The sequence below is a fragment of the Syngnathus floridae genome, chromosome 5 (genome assembly GCF_059516105.1).
Source record: "Syngnathus floridae isolate MCC-2025c chromosome 5, RoL_Sflo_1.0, whole genome shotgun sequence".
Classification (NCBI taxonomy): domain Eukaryota; kingdom Metazoa; phylum Chordata; class Actinopteri; order Syngnathiformes; family Syngnathidae; genus Syngnathus; species Syngnathus floridae.
Genome location: NC_142417.1, coordinates 10233264 through 10251146, shown reverse-complemented (window position 1 = coordinate 10251146; position 17883 = coordinate 10233264). Strand labels below are relative to the sequence as shown.

General features: G+C 40.5%; 1 protein-coding gene across 3 annotated transcripts in view; it reads left to right on the top strand.

Moving 5' to 3' along the window:
* The window catches only part of LOC148398070 (tetratricopeptide repeat protein 28-like), a 145787-nt gene that overhangs the window by 39458 nt on the left and 88446 nt on the right, over positions 1–17883 (top strand). The window contains exon 1 of one of the 3 annotated variants that reach the window (XM_088376460.1): positions 5273–6043. The exons of the other annotated variants lie outside the window; for them this stretch is intronic. Coding sequence (XP_088232586.1) covers positions 6017–6043 — 27 coding nt within the window. The 5' untranslated portion in view covers positions 5273–6016. Of the gene's footprint in view, positions 1–5272; positions 6044–17883 lie in introns of those variants that run through there. 3 annotated transcript variants of the gene reach the window in all.

The following is a 17883-nucleotide window of genomic DNA, read 5'->3' as shown; positions in this document are numbered from 1 at the left end:
TGAGATGTTTATGATAATTTCATAAAGTCTCACAAAGCCCCCAGTCGGATTTTTCCCTGCGTGTGCGATCAATTGTTTTTCCTTCACTGTTGTCCTCCAAAAGTCTGGTTCCCCTGTGGACACGACTCAGCAACAATTAAGATTTAAAATGCTTTTTCAGGTCCCCTATCATCATCAGCCTTTGCTCGGGGCATGTTGGGTGGTCGGAACATGTGACCTTCTCAAAGCAGGGCACTCTAACATCTCACCCCATCCATCCTTATTAGAGGACATAGATCTGAGAGAAACTGCAGTGACACAAACCCTGCTGGAAAAAAAACACTGTGCGGGGAGATATCCTCACAGTGCACGGAGGTGTGTGTTTGTTTGTGTCTGCGATTGTGTATATATGTGTGGGTGCAGCTCTGCAGATATAGAACCCTGTAACTCTGAGATATGCACTGGCTCATTAATTAGAGGCTCTCATTATCCCCCTTAGGCTCCAGACACTTAATCAGCACGAGGCTCCAAGACTCTCATGCACGCACACACACACGGATACACACACACCCTGTCCAAATTCTGACATGGCATCACTAAAATTAGAGCGCTGTAAAATAGGTGAATGGATGCGGATGCAAGTTATTTGTTTCAGTGATGTACAGCACAACAGAGAATGTGGGCGTCATTGCTGTCGAACACTTATTATTTTTTATGTTGTAAAGCCTTTCTAAAAGGATTCATCCATCTGCCATGTCTGACAGTAGAAGCAATTTGTCAAGCACTGTAAACACATCTCCAAGCTGGAATTTTTCATTTATTAATTTTTAAAGGGCATGTCTTAACCACTCAATTTTTTTTTATTGTGTTTTCTCCATTTGTGTTGTGTCCACAATTAAAGCAATTAAGCTAGTTGACAGACCCCATGATTATGTATGCACACATGTACATGTGAGACATTTTTGAATTTGGTCATATTGTTGGGTTTTTGGTGTGAAATATTAACCGCTGCAATTGAAAGGCTCCTCTTTATAATAAAAGAAACCCGGATGGGCTCGCTGTAACTCTTCAGTGTTGGAATTCAAGAGCAAGAGTCCGTGCAAAAATCAATTACCTTCAAACAATCAGAAGAGCTTTTTGGAGTGCTTTTCATATCAGCTCAGAGTTTTGGTTATAAATCAAAAATTCCCCCACCTCAGCACCATCTGAATGTTGCATGTTTTACATCGTGTTGGCTATTAGTATGCAAGCAGATTCACACTCACGACACATGCTGGCAAATGAGCTGCTGCATAAACAGTCGAGGATCGGTGGATAGTTTTAAAGCCAAAGTTCAATAGTAACGCTCTCTGTCTAGTTGTTGACTGTGTACTGATGCCCGTCATTGCGTTGATGGCCAATTGGGACTAATGGGTCTTCAAGGCCAGTTGTCATGGTCTTCCACTTGAATGCAGCAGACACATCCCTCTTTTGGTTTGCCATGTTTACATACATGCATTCATTTTATGTCAGTTATGTTAAAGAGCATGCCATAGGAGATTTGATCAGAATGCTTTATTACAACCTAGACCTTGAATTGCATAGAAATTCTTACTCAAGTCACCTCATTGTATTTAAGCTTTTCCTCCAAGGCAGCAAATTGACAAAACATGTTTTTTTTTTTTTTTTTCTTCAAGGCGCTTTTGATATGAACACTACTTATGCATTAAAGGGACCTCATGGGACCTCCACATCAGCAAGTACCGTGGTGACTGAGGCAAGGACGAATTGCCCTTTAGCTTGAAGGAACCTTGGATAGAGCCTCGGGGACGACTCAGTGAGGGGCCATCTGCTTCGACTGGTTGGGTTGAGCGACAGAAGCGAAGGCTTGGGAAGGACAAAATATAGTGGTACGGAGGCTGCCATCGGAAAACAAGGAATGATGTGTTGGCTAAATTAGTATTAGCGGTACTAATGTAATCATGACATGGGACATGAAATAAGCCCCTGCTATGCTAATGTTCCTGCTCTTATTCCTAAAAATATGTTGCACAGTTGTTCTGCTCTGGAGGCATATGCATTGACAGGGCATGTAGGAAAATAAATTAGCAGCACATGAAGAAAGAAGCTGGCTGTGCATCTCTCTCTCTTAGTTCATTGAGGGGTACAGGGGGACAAATTAAGTTTTTTTTCTTGCGATACCACCGTATATGTACTTGAATAAGCCTGAAGTCCACAAGAGTATACAAATATGTACGCAATATAGGCAGGCAGCTGTTGCATCATCAGCTTGAGTGATATGGAGGAACACTCAACATGGCTGTGCAATTAAGAAAATAAAACGTCTCAGAGTTGAGTAGTTATGGCGAGGCAGCTTAATGCAAAATGTGGAGTGGCATGGCAGAAGCTTGAACATATGGAACGTTTTCTTGGATATCCTTAAATCCATCATAGTGTGAGAGGAGTTAAAAGTTTGCTAATCGGCGACAGTAGAAACACAGGTCACAGTATAGACCAGTGTGACTCATCTTAATGTATCCACCCTCAATCACAGCACATCGTGGAAAAATTTTCGAGTGTGTACTTGGCAGGAACAAGATTAGGAAGCACAAACGTTTTTTTCTTTTTTCCCCAAACAGCTTCAAGCATTGTAGAGTGAAAGAGGAGGTTTTTGTTTCCCTCTGAAGCCAGAAGTCTGATTTCCTGTGCAACTCTGATTGGAAAAGCAGAGGCATGCAGAGGGAGCCACTTCTGGATAGAGATGCCAGATGACGGGCTCCAGTCTGGGTGCACACAGAAGTGGCCTTTGATTGATCATCAAACATATGCCTTTCATGAAAGCCTCTCATACCTGTTTTACAACGTCTCTGTGTGCTTGAAAGAGAACATAAATGTTAACTTTGGGCGTCGGGCTGGATGTGGTGCAGTGCCAGCAAGCATCAGTAGAAAAGTACCGTTTGGTTATTTATTGACCATGTAAAGATGCTATTTCTAATTTACAAGTTGTAGATGGTGTTACATTAGCTGGTGCCCACTTCCCTGCTCTGCCTGTGTGGGAGGTAGTGTCTAACTTTGATTTGTGTTCAACCATGTGGATTACCAAGTGGACACCCTGTGCACAGCAGGAGTCCACCCATGTGGCCATATGTCAGATCAGCCCCTCCTCCGGCCGATCCTTTGTTATCCGAGTGACCCCGGTGTGCACCCTGTACCCCTGTGACCCGTCATATTGACCACACTCACAGCTCCATAGACTCCATTACCTAAACCAATTTAAATCACAACACTTATTGTTTAAACTCCCCACACTACCCTTCCATATCGACCACTTCTTTCATTTGCCTTTCTGCTACATTGAGATAACAATTTATGAATGAACCGTAATCCCGTTACAGTGTTAATTCTATCACGTATTCGGCAATGGCGTTCAGCGGCTGCGGTAAACATGGTTCCACATCAATAATTGCTTGATGATTGCTGTGTTTGGGGACAGTGCCAGCGTGTGCATTGAGTTATTTTTCTTCAGAGTAAAATATTATTATTTAGTTTAAATTATACAAAGTCTGCTAAGTGTTAAATAGTTGCAGATGTTTTGACATTGTGGACAAAGGATATCTGAATACAATTTCTGGCAGGCGTATTTGCGGAAAGGCTACAGGTAAATTATTGCATTGTGCTCTACTTATGACAGCTGCTCTAAGCAGGAAAAACAGGGACATAAACATGGCTGTAGTTGTCTTCAAAATCCAAGGCCTCAGCATCCTTCATGAATACTGCGTTTTTGTGGCAACAATTCAATTTACAGTTAAAAAAAGGACAGCAGCCTCTATGGACAGAAAACTAGGCTACTAGTCACAGTTGTTGCTATGTGTGATGTTATTATTAGAATAATGTTACCACAGTTAACAGCTTGTTACCCTTTCATGTCTGTCAGACAGGATAACCTGCACCTAGGTGATGAGAACAAATTAGCCAGTTTCAGAATTGTTTTGTCAGAGATATGTTTGTTTCCAGTTAGTGGTGCTTTAATAGGTTCACAGACTATGAAGGAGTGCCAACCGCTTGTTTTGTCACTGCTCAATTAAGAACCTGGTAAAGACAGGATCTGTGTCAGAAAATCTGGCTTTTCCACAAAGGATACCCGGGTTTAACACTCTAGGAACTATATTAATCGAACAATACTGTATATCCATAAACCCCACTGGCAGGAAGGTGAATCGATTCAGACGATTTGTTGAATCGATATTCAGTTGTGTGCGAAGCGATTGCAAAGCATTGATGAATCAATTACCCACCTGTACTACACGTTATGATGTCATATTCCCTGTGAATACGATTGACTCTTTTCTTCTAATATGATAGCCGAGTATTCATAATTTCTCTGCATCCATTGCAACCTGGTCATCCTGGAAGGGGGATCCTCCCATCTGTGGTCTCTTCTGAAGGTTTCTCATTTTTCCCCCAGTAGTTTTTTTTTTTTAAATTTTTCCTTGCCCTCCTGGGAGTTTAAGATCAGAGGATGTTTGAGAATATTTGTCAATTTTTGTACATGTGAAGCCCTTTGAGATTTGCTTGTAATTTAGGGCTATATAAACGAACTTGACTTGACTTTTTATTAAACGGCAGAATAATATTTTTCCCCCTCAAAAGCAACACAAACGTTGTTGTGTTCCAATATGCATCCAAAATCAATATTATTTTTAAATCTTCCACAGATTCCCCAGCAATGTTGAACTCATTCATCATTACATACATGTATAGCCCTGTTGCAGACCCGTGTGCCTCAGTGGTCGAGTGGTCCTCTCCCTGGGTTTCGATACTCTGCCAGTATGTCATCAGGAGGTGAAATGGGTGCTTTGAGTACCAACGGTAGAAAAGTGCCATTCAAATGCAGCCTATTTCTCTCTCTCTCTCTCTCTCTCTCTCTCTCTCTCTCTCTCTCTCTCTCTCTCTCTCTCTCTCTCTCTCTCTCTCTCTCTCTCTCTCTCTCTCTCTCTCTCTCTCTCTCTCTCTCTCTCTCTAATTATAGCTATAATTATAAATATAATTATACCTATAATCATTGGAAATTTATTTGAATAATGACACATTTAATAACACATTGATTTATTTAATTCCGTATTTAATTAATAAGTGGAACATTTTGTTAATTAATGACATTGTCATTAAACATTTCAAGGTTTATTTATTCAAATTTTGCACGGTCCTCCATAACACACAGCCCACCCCCAGTTCTGAATGCGGCGGCGGCGCTATGACCCTGCCTGCCGTTCCTGCCTCCTCTAGTGAGTACTGTAAAGAGCGAAGGGAAGGAAGTCATCAGAAAGCTTCAGTCCAGTTTGTTGCTCTTGCGCGAATCAGTTTATCCTTCCAGCTCCTCACAAATTCCAGGGATTTTTCGGGGGTTCTTGCCCCCTCCTCTCTGTTGAAAATAATCTCCCCCTCCTCTTGTCTTGCCTGGATCCTTTTTTTGTAACTGTTCCTCTACGAGAACATCCGGGGGAAAAGTATTTCTTCGCCGCTGGAGGAAAGAAAAAGAGATATTTTAACACTGTGATGTTTATTTCTACATTTTGAGACGCACTCCCATTTTTGCGTGTTTTCCTTGGATTCAAGAGGACCATCTGGACGCAGTCTGACAGTGTTTCCCACTTGGGAAGACGTTTTGAAAAAGTTAAAAACGATTTTTCTGGCTTGGATCAGACGTGGAGGCATCGATCCTTGCGTACCTCCAGCCAAGGGAGTGAGCGGCTCCATAGCGGATTGCTGCTTTTGGATTTACGCACGCAAACCATCGTGCGCACTCGCTGACAACCGACACCGTGGCTCTGATTTCTTCACCGAGTACAACTGGATTTAAACGGTCTATGAGTCGCGTCAACTGCGCTATCTAGCTTCATAAAAAATTGCCGCAAACTGAGCCTGGCACATCTCAGCATGCGTCGCCCTTTGGAGAACATGTGAAGTGGCAGCAGCATGACTTGCGCCCCGGATTTCCCCCAATCTACATTCCATTCTCCTGTAATATCTTAATGCTGGCCCATTTTGGTTTACAAATATGATGAAATGGCAGCCCCGGAAGAAGGTGAGTTTTTTCCCTCCCCACTTTCTTTTGCCAATTATGGACATATGTAACTTACAAGTTGCAGAGAGGGCACATATTGAGACCCCAAGAGTGGTGAGCTTTAACCACGACGTAGTTGGATTATTACAGATCCTAGTTTTTCTGACTTTGAAGAAGCAATTAACCGAGGGACAACTGTCTGCAATGCATTGTCAGTACAATAGCCTAAGAGCTGAACTTTTGAAAATAACTTGTTTTGGTCGACCCTGGAATGATGTTCATAGCCAAATAGATGATAAATTGTCATGTAAATGATGACACGGATGAGTTGCCACTTTAACACAATTGACACAAAAGACTTAAACGCTTGCATGAAAAATGTGTTGTTGCAGCATTCTTTCATTGCTCACACTCCATGCTGTCTACCAAGGAAACTATCTCAAATCATCTGGAATGTATCAAATATGAAGGCACTGAAATGGCTGTTGTACATTTTTGCCACAAGAGGGCGCTTTTTTGACAAGCAGTGGAGAAATGAGGTTTAACACAAAAAAAACATTCACGTATACGGGGGTAATAATTAATCTATTATTAAGTTTTGTTTAGAAAATATGTCTGAACTTTCTTCTCATGTTACATTTTATACTCAGACAACTGACACATGCTACATGCAGCTGATTTTCTTTTGGGAACTCATGACTAGCGCCAGATGCAGAGTGTAACTTTTACAACTGTGATGGATTGTAGGTGATGATTGTTAACTCAACGTGTTTGAATTTTGCAGCCCATGCCCTCCAAACTAATTAAGCTAGTCTCAAATAAAGTGTCATTAATGTAGATGATCTCACCCTGAATGTTGAGCTCAAAAACAAGTTTTGGTGGAAAATGTGGAATTATGTGCAGAGTATGTAAATGCGGTGTGAACATGTGTTAATGAAGTCTACAGCTGTGCGGCGTATCTGCTAGAAACATCAACCGGACCCTCTTTCAGGACAACATGCCCTTCCTCAATAAAGGAGTGCATGTAAGCATTGTAGGGTCCATCATTAAATATTGCAACAGTCACCCGACCCATTATATGCAGATTATTTTTCCAAAAGCATGTAGTAAGACCAAGGCCAGAATCTGCTGCTTGCTCCAATAGATTTCATTTAGATAATATTTAGAAAAAAAATAGATTTTTATGTTTGTTTTTTTACCTTAGGTTACCTTAATTAACCTTAGGAACATTGTTACAGTTCTCCTTTGGTGTCGCGCTAATTAATTAACCTGTCGGTGGTGTGTGGCGCAAACTGTATGAATGAATTTTTACTTTCTGACAGCTGTTTGCCTATAATGACGACGTAATGTAAGACTTGTAAAAGTATTTTTACATGAAACTTGCAAATTTGTTTTGCTTCACAATATTGAAGATGTTTTATCGACTGATTGCATACTCATTTAAAGCAAATGATTCAAAACATCACAATTTCAACAAAGCAGTTAAGTCAGAAGTACCGTCAACTGGTAATAGAATTATAAAATAAAGAAAAAACAAGCACAACTTTGAATTTTATCTAAAATCATTGTCATTTACATATATAAAGCATATTTTTAACCAGTGTCATAGAACACACAAGATGCCCTGAGAAAGATCAAGCTCTGTAATTTGTCAGAGAGCCTATAAATCATTTTTACAACATTGCCAATGCCACACTGCACTGCCTCAAAACCAGGAACAAAATGTCCCTTGACCGATAACAAATAATAGAAAACATCTGTTTAAATACCATGTTTAGGCTGTCAATCATGTCGCAGAGCCGTCTGTCCTCTCATGTCATGTTTGCGATGCTAATTTAGACCTACTGTATAAAAGATTCACACAGAGTGAGTCATGCCTGTAACATTCCCTCCTGTTGAAAATCTCCTCACCATCGTATGCTGAAACTGGGTGAGGCATCCCTGGTCATCCCACATTGTAAACAAAATAGCAGTCTTCAAAATTCTTAATCCCATGACACTCCCATAATGTGTATGTGTGGTGTGTTTACTTGGTTGTGTACAAGATGCTTCTTTTCCAAGGATTTCCGTGAAATCAAAATTAGAATGTGGAACAAACGATAGAGCTTGAAATACCAAAAGAAATCTGAACACAGTTCTTCCACACAGGATTCTTATGCTACTTACTGTCCATACCATGGAATGATAAGAAATTTGAAAAGTGTTGGAAATGAGGCATGAATGAACTATATTTGCAAAAGATAATTGATTGATCAGTTTGGTAAATTTCTATCATACAGTTTGGTTGCTTTAACACATCAGAAGGGTGATGTTTGTGGAAAAAGGCTGTGACATTTAGTTTCTGCTATCTGCTCTGCATTAATCAATACTTTGTGAATCAAGAGCTTTTTGATTGGCTTATCAGCAAGATTTAAATACAGAAGGTGAAGGCTTACCCTTTTTGTAGCTTGTTATTTTTGTGTGAAAGATGCTGAGGAATGGTAAGTGACCCCCTACTTTGTTGCAATGACAATGTGGACTGCTTCGAGTGTGTATTAAAAAAAAAGAGAAGGGAAAGATGGTGGTGGGGCTTAAAGTACCCTCAAATCAATTAGAGGTGCTGATGGAATCTCCACAGGTCACATTTCGTCTGGTGAACTGGTAGCGATGCAGGTTACAAACTCAACATATCTTGATTTGATCACATGAGGGAAAGTGAGCTATTTATGTGACTGATCTTTGTGCGCGCCTATTAAATATGTTTTTTGGGGTCAGTTTTATCTGGGACGTTTTTAACTTGTGTGTTTTTGTAAGCAAATTTGTGTCGTACAATGGTGTAGTTTTGGAATTTAATTTTGGTTGTGATATTATCAAGCTCTGATTGTTTTGTTAAACATGTATAGATTTACATGTATTGTTGGAAAACTGAAGCGATGTAATGTGGTCATCTATGGGCATGCATTTTTACTTTGTGTCTGGATTGCTTTTAAATCACCATTGTATAATCAATTACATTTGCAGAAAGGCTGGAATTTCAATGCATTGTGTTTGTTTTAAAGCTAGGCTAACATGGTATGTGACACTGTGACCAAGTTAAAAGAAAGCATGTTGTTTTTGTAGTTACCAGATACCATATGTGTAATGGTTTCCATGCAGATGATATAAAGCCTCCTCACCTGTGTGTGACGGCATGCCACACTCATGTTTCTGAGGTCAGATGTTCTGCAAGCTCACCAACTTATTCCTGAATTATTTATGGGCTCTGTGGCCAGTGAAAAAAGGATGGCCTTTCCCTGAGTGAAAAAGGATGGCCTTTCCTTGTAGTGCTTCATAGATTTCTGTCTGGTTCCTAAAGCCAGTGGCACCAATCAGTTTGGGAATACAAACAACAGTCAAGGAAAACCATCAAGAGGTGCTGGGAGAGAGTAAAAATGGGTAAGAAACTCAGCAGAAGTTATTTAGAACTGCAACAAAGGCCTTATTCAGACTGTCAGCCAATTTAAGCTTTTTTTTTTGCCAATTCAAAATGAAATAGAGTGGCTCGTTTGTCGTCCAAATAGTCACAATGTACATGAAGTCTGATTCTCTAGTTTCATATCGTCTTTGGATAGGATGCTTCTTAGTCTGAAGAGCTCCAAATACACCAATCAGTTTTGACGCTCCGTGAAAACAGCAGTCCCTGGACAGAGGAGAAAATACATTGCCTTATCGGTCTGTGGGGATGATTAACCTTGTCGTTGCCTCTGTTGCAATTTTTATGACGTCAAACGCTACATGTGTTGGACGATGCCTTTGCTCCGACATTGTTCCGATGGAAACCTGTCAGAAGGGTTAATAATGTGGCCCAGACTGAACAGGGCCAGATCCCATTTGGATACTTGCCGAAAACAGTGTGGACCATCAGGCATAAAAATTGAATTTGAGAAGGAATCTGATTGCAATCAGATATGCCTGCAGTCTGAATGCAACCAAAGATGCTCTAGCTACCAAGTTGACACATTGCTGTTTGTATAGAATGTATCGCTCTTTTATCCCCTGAGATCAAATCACTATCTCACTCACCATCTGTCTGTTTTTTACAAAAACGACTTTCTTTCAGTTTCATTGGAGTACAGACAGAGTTTCTTGCTTCTTTGTTTACAGTGTGTACCCCAAAGCACAAATTATTAGTCTCCAAATCAGTGTGCCTATTCTAGAATCACCAAATGTTCCCAAGCTGTAAAAGTTAATCGCCAAGCTTACCAAAGCAGTGCCTTCCCAACAAATACTGAACTCTATTGATACACCCTTGTACCATGAACGCTTAGAATAGATGGTACTTTTCCTCCTAGGACCGTATGCACCCCTGACTGTAATGCAACAATTACAATGTATTGATGGGAAAATGATATAGAAGAAAATCCTAGGAATTTTCCTGATTTTAGTGTCAAAACGTTCAAAAGAAATGTCTCTCAAATGCATTCAATTCCATATACTAATAAATTCTTTGGTGTCTGTCTGTCAGTCATGACCTGCTCATGCGGTAACTTGAGAGCTGAGACCGAGATATACATCTGGGGAAACATGGAACAAGAGGCTTGAAGATAGAGATTTAATTGATGCAAAACTGTAGCCATGCAATTCCAGATTTGATAGCATAATGGGGCAGGTTGGAGGCTATGGGAAAGATAGATTTCCAAGAAATGGGTTGTGAGTTTAAGAGTGAGAGGGTGAGAGTAATGCAACAGGCATGATTAATGATTGGGACCGATAGCACTTGCTGTTTTTTTTTTACACTGCATAGTATTTATGGCTCGGCATGTCAAGAGGAATTGGATGTGGCCCTCATGTCCCTGGCCTCTTGGGGTGTAAAAATGTAGTGGTGCGGGGTGGGGAGCAGGCCAGGTAAGTAGGAGGGAACTGCGACTCAGCAATCCATCTGAAATCTTGGTGCTGTTAATCCCGAGTCCGCTTTTCCCGTAGGGAAAACTGGACAGTGATGGAAGACAGTGGGAAGAACTGCCTCGAGTACAAAGCCAATGCACATTTGTTCGCAGTATAGACAAAATGCAGGTTTTTGCCAGGTTAGGTCCTCTTGAGAGGCCAGTGTCAAAATACACGGGCAGAAACAATAGATGCAATTGTGACTGGGCCATCCCGCTCTCATCAATTCTCATTCTTTGGAACTGTAATGGCCCACAATGTGTGTAGAGATGGATTTTTGGATCACGAGTAGTAAATGTGAAAATTGATTTTATATGTGGAACCGTCTATTTCCATGCTCTTCTCCAAGCCTGAGAGCACCCATTTCTGATTTACCACACGTTTTTCTTTTACCCTCCAGTGCCCCTGTTAGAGCAAACGCTACTCTGTTTGAGTTTATCGAGGTCATTGTTCCACGGGTGTGGTCAGCTGCTCAGGAGGTGCCTGCCTCTGTGAGCCTCCATGGGGAGTAAAAAACAAGGTCTGACTTGATGGACCACATCAATAGGAAAACATTTCCTTGGTCTCTGAGGTGGAACTGACTTCTGCTTGATTCCTTTCACTGGTTAAGCTCCCATGGTGTGAAATCAGCCTGCATATATACCGTTGCCAGTTTCATACACAAGCTCGCTTGAAATTTATTCGAAAAATGCCACTTGAGGCATATCCTTTCATCGTACGTCCCGAAAACGCACATACTTTTGCCTGTTTCACAGCGTTTATCAGTGTAGAGCTGCAAAAACCACAGTCCCGCATTCTTTTATAGCTCCTACTGGATTTAGTCCAGTTGGCGCGGTACAGCATCGGCTCAGTCCTTCGCCCTTGCAGCTGTCTCCGAGTGTTGTTGTGTTGGATGTGGTGACCGACTGCTAGAATGCTCTTAGAGAGTCTATGATCCAGTTTGGATTGAGACGTGAAAAGCACTGCTAATACCACCCTGCCACCAACTGACGCCCACTAATTCCATTTTGTCAAAGAAAGGATTCATAAGCCCCCTTTTGAAGGCTTAATTTTTGAGTGTGACCCTGGCGGCTACACTATAGCAACACGGTAATTGTCTAAGATGGCACCTGTGCGTTCAACATTAGAAATATTTATTGGAGATAAGAATGACTCAGTTTCATCTGCTAGTGTATATTAACACAGTTCATGGTAGAAGAAAAGATCACTGAGCGCTGATCCCCCATTCAGGCAGTTGTAAAGGAACTTTTTTATTTCTTTTTTTCTTTTTTTTTAGTCTGACAGACACACACTCTGGCCTCACGGAGTATGTCTTCTAGGGTCATAGAAACAACCAAGCCTGGAGCAAATTGTTTTAGTTCCCAGTACCCACAATGACTGATCTGTAGCTGCCTTGCCTTGATTTTCATGCCAGAGTGGCTAGATTTATTTATTTTTTTGGTTTTCAACTACTTGCTATAAAATCCTGTTGGAAAAAAAACTCAGTGAAGTCTTCTCTGTGTCACTCAGTTCTTTCTCATCCAAGTTTGAATTTATACTTTTGAGGCATGTATTTAATATGAGACTAGTGTTTATGACGATGAAAATATATGGGCCAAGAGCTCTTCTGAATCCTCAGTGGGTTTTTCTCCTATGGGAGATTCATGATTCTACTCTCTTAACAAGGCAAGCAGACTGTGACTGACAAGCAGGCTGAGATAGATTCAGTAATGAGGACTGAAAACACCAAACTGTGGCTCCCCTCCATACTTCATTATTTCAAATCATTTCATACCTCAAAGATGTAATACATTTAACCACATGTTTAGTTGCAGCCCAATAAGGCCAGGGTCATCTTTAATGGACTCTGCACTGCAATTTTTGCTGGAGGAGTTAATCATCTTGTTTTTGGAAACGTCTGATGCCATTTTGACCCTGAAAAGGACTATCATCAAAATATGCATATATATGTTAGACAACTCGATGATATCACATATGCATATAAAAAAAAGATTATTATCACACAGAGGGTGTGCCAGTAGCTAGGAACGTACTGACAGCGGAAACTCTTACGCCGTCTTGACCTTTCCACCGGAAATGCGTTGCCATGCATATGTTTCATTATAGTGCTTGCCCGGAGTGCAATAACACTTTTTTCCCCTTCCTGCCATACAGTATATTGAGATTGTCTGTGTTTTCTGAAGCATGTAATTTGGGATGTGACTTGAGCCCAAGTCCTAAGTGACCCCTCCCAACTTCTACTTCGCATTTAGCTACAGTACACACACTAATGTGAAAAAGATGGTCATTTTTAAACAAATATTCCCTTGTTTTTGCTTTACTTGTGCATCATTAGATGTCCTTTTTCATGCTTGTCTTGAAAATGGTTGCCTTGACAAGTGAGCAATGTCTTTGTGCCCGATAGTATGTGATTGATGGCAACTGCAATGTTATCGTTCATCTGAGAAGCTGAAATACTGTACGTATCTTCTATCTTAGAGTCTGATGTTTCCCTCCTCCATGCTTTTTCCTTGTTCTTTGTTCCTGTGACTTGGGGTCAGAGACCACATAAAACATTCAAGCCTGTATTGTTCAGCAATTTAGACAGCGCTCAAATTACCACTGCAGAATCTGAAGCATCAACGACGTTTTAAGTATTTGACTATCCGACACCAGGTTTAGTGTTGGCGTGTAAACCTACATTAATAGACATAATGCATTTACTGCCATGTAATTTTTGTAGCTATCTATGATAGTCATGTTGAACAGAACATGTTCAGTGGTGGTCTTTCTTCTGCAGGTAAATGTGGTTTGAACCCAGTTCAGCTGCTTCAATGAGGGTTATACACCATTATTTGGCACACAATAGTTGAATGCTCCAGGTGTGAAATTGTTGTCCAAATTTATATTTGGGCGCACATGTTTTTCATTTTCCATTAATAATGTTTTTGCTGTTGCGAAGAAGGCTGGCATTGTTACCGTCACCAAGGGGATTGAATTATCATCTTTGCCTATTTGTGCGCAGGATTATACAAGGCCACTTAAGCCATTTTTACTAAATCTTTTGTAGAAGGGTGTGTACAGGCCAAGGAAAGCCCATTAAAGCAAAGTGAGGAACATTTACATTTATAGTATACAGGTAAGTCCGGATTAAAAATTTGAATGTTTTTAGTTTTGCACCACATTGTACCACAAAATGCAGGCTATCACTGAGGTCTATTGGAAGACATTCTGTGTATATAAAAAAAAAAAAGAAAGAAGGGCCAGAGAAGGTCTCCTAGTAATCAACATTAATAGTCATTGTTCCAGTAGAGTAAAGCATATGCTTGTGAACATTCTTGTATCCCATATGTGTTACTGCTTTATGGGAACTAAATTAGCATTTTTAAAAGTTGTTTGAAGACCAATTTTTATTCTTTGGCTTTTGGCTATTATTGTTCCGCAATTGTATGTTAATTTGTATTTCAATTTACTATTTTCACTGTCTTTGCGGTTGCCTCGATGCTATATGTGAAGCGCTTTGTTACAGCTGCAGCATTTGTAAAATGTGCTATATAAATGAACTTGTATTGTTGTTTGGAAATTCCTGAGGATTAGTATTAGTTTCAGTTAGACTGTCTATTTTGTTTCAAATTACAAGTTAGCCTGAAGATACAGGACTATTGTTTTATGGTTTGGTTGGGCAATCTGGTATTTTAATATTCACTGTTTAATTCTCTTTTGTTTAAAGTGGGAGAGAACAGCATGAAGCAAGCACGCAGTCTGAAATGCTTATTTGGAGAACTGCTTGTCCCAGACACACGTGCATGCACACACACGTGCATGTGCACACACCACCACCATTTAGTAATGTAGGATTGTTTTGCTTTGCATATACAAACACATCTCATTTGCGGATGATGAGCCATTTTGTAATTGCAATACACTCCATTCAGTTGACATATTCAAGCAAGCATTTTTTTTTTTCAATTCAGGTATGACTGAATGGATTTATGATGCTCGAGCCAACAGCAGAAACATCTGCATTCCAATGCTGTGCTGCTACTGTACCTATGCTAGTAAAGCAGTACCTGAGGCAGTGCAAGTGGAGGCAGCCAGGATTGTGGGAACACTCATGGGAGCTGAGTTGGCTGCCAGACCACTCACAGTGAAATGAGGATTCATTGAAATACATGGACTGTATGCTATTTACCGTTTATAAATTACATTGATATCGAACGCACCAATTTTTTTACAATATTGTACGTAAAGCCATAGTTTTTAAATATTTGTTAGACACTGCCTAAAGTATGAGAGCCCATGAGCCATTGGTGAAACTAGGATTGTTTTCATTGGGGAAGCTATTTCGGCAAGGATAACTCAAAAAAAAAATTCTAACTAACCCCCAAAACTCTTCAGAACACACTGATAAACATTCACAATATGTTCCCCATGGAAAAAATGTGGAAAGCAACACTCAGAAAATACCCAAAAGTCAATTAATTATATAGAGATCTTGTGCAGCTAAACAAGAATGCTGCAAAGCTGAAGACAGATGGAAAAAAAGACAAGCTCCAAGTCTCATATCAAATCATGAACGACTGCTTGCGTTGTTACCAAAACAAAGTCAAAGAGGCTAAGTAGGAAAACCTGTCAAATTTTATTCAGACAAATCGGCATAATCCATGTGTTCTATTTAAAGCTATTGATTCAGCACTTAAACCTACATTTAAAGTGTCAAACTTCACAGTCTCTCCCTGAAATCTACTATAGGTTTTGGCAGTTTTTCCATTGACAAGATTGCGACAGCTAAGCCAGTTATTTCTCGCACCACACTTGTCCCCTCTGTACATGTTCTTGTTTCGCGGTGTTAAAGCCATTTGAAGCGGTTTCCTTGACGCTTTTAGAGGATGTGGTGCACCGGATTAAACCATCCGGCTCTCCTTATGACTCTGTTCCTCCTCATTTATTTGAGGAGGTTCTCCCGAGTATTGGTGAATTGGTTTTGGTCTTTTGTCTGGTGTCGTCCCGTGCAACCCTTGCTTCAGAAATCTGGGCTTGATCAACCTGTGCTGCCCAGTTTTAGTTCCAAGCTGCCTTTAATCTCTGAAATTGTGGAAAAAAGTGGTGCGCACACAGTCAAGGACATAATGTCATGGAGGTTTTCCAATCAGGTTTCAAGATGATGCTAGCACAAATGTGTCTTCAGCGTTATCCTTCTGGCAAATGACATCCGTGACTCTGTGTGAATGGTCTTGTTGGATCTAACTGCAGTGTTGGATACGGTGAACCACAATATTCTGCTAGCTCATTTGTAGCACCAATTTGGCACCACTGGTCGTGAGTGCTCTCGAGTGGTAAAATGCGCTATATATGGTAAATAAATAGATTTGGATTGTATTGCATTGCTCTTCCACATCAGGAGTAATTATTAGCAACATGAAAATATAAGACAACTTTGGATGTGACACAGATTTGTCAGTCGTGGACCAGCTGCTTCACAGCTAATGACAATGAGCATGTGGACCTTTTTAGTGCTATGCTGTAAAGAAAACCATTCTAACAGTCGTGGCACATGTGAAGAAACATACACAGAACATAATTTGGAAACCATTTGACCTTTGAGCCTGCATTCATTCAGTGACGTCCATTTTTGGTAATTGCTATTGATGCACATGTTTCATTGTCTGAATTGGAGTGCCTATTTAAGTGCTTTCCTGTTTGGGAAATTAGCGTCAAATGATCTTGTTTGAGTACCCATCTCCCTGTGACTTGTATGATGGTGAGTCCCAGAGGAGTTTTTGAGAAGATCTGATTCCATTGTTGGTTGAGAGAAGGATGAATTTTAAATCCTGATTAGAATATGGTTTGGCTTAATTAAGATTTTTTTCCCTTCGCTCTCATTCCATCTATCCATGTTTAATCAAATTACAGATGGTGATTTTGCTGTTACCATCAGAGGGAAATGTAAGTGGTCCCTTGAGAGGGAGGGGGGTTGTCGTGAGATGTGATACTCCTCCCAGCTGCCCACTCACCTCCTCCTCCACCCACCGGTCTCCTCTTCTCCAAGCGGTGTTCGGGAGTTAACAGATGTCTGAGCAATTGAAAAGCTTTGTCTCTAACATTCAGCACTGTCTGAAATGGATCTGGAGCTATGCAGTCCATTTCGGATGGTCAAAGGGAGGTTTACACTAATGTACTTAGGGATAATGATTGACTGAATCCTTTCTTCTGTGCTGTCAAAGTCAAACGTAAAAGCTGCTAAAACAGTACCTTCAGCTATGTTTCAACCAAAGATCCTTCAGCTCTATTCACTATTGAGTCTTTTCTCTTGAGATAATTAAGAACCACAAGGTCCTATTTTCAATACACGGGCAGAGTCAAGTATGCTAAAGTGATAGCAAATGGATGACATCAACTGTGAAGAATTTCATCACCTTCATCGAGCAAAGACACACATTAAGAAAACCTCACTGGACACCACCCAAACGACATCGTCAAAATGACAATTACTGAAATAATGATGATCTTATCTCGATGTACTCCAAAAATGATTTTCTCCGATTATTGTAATGAATGGCAATAGGTGTGTACCGTTTGCCGTCTAACGGAAGAGTGTTAAGCTTTTCTGCATGTCACTATATGTCGCTGGCATGGATAGACTACAAAACTTACAACTGCGAAAATCCTCGTATATCGGAAACAGAGCTGCTTTCACGCAACTTCATTTTGCTTAATATCTTTTTGTCAGCAGGCAGCAGTTCACATGCCAAATGGAACATGAATTGCACTACGCTTTTGTTAAAACGTGGAATGTTGCGGCGTTCAGTCATCAAATATTGTAGCAGATCTCTGGCAATGAGCTGAGAAAGTATTTCAGCTGCATGTGGACCTCAGACTTAATTATGACCAGATGGCTGAGGACCTCTCGCATTAGTTTCTGTCGTCCTTCCTCCCACCGCTTCTGGTCTGTCTGCTTCCTCCAGCTCTTTTGTCTTTCT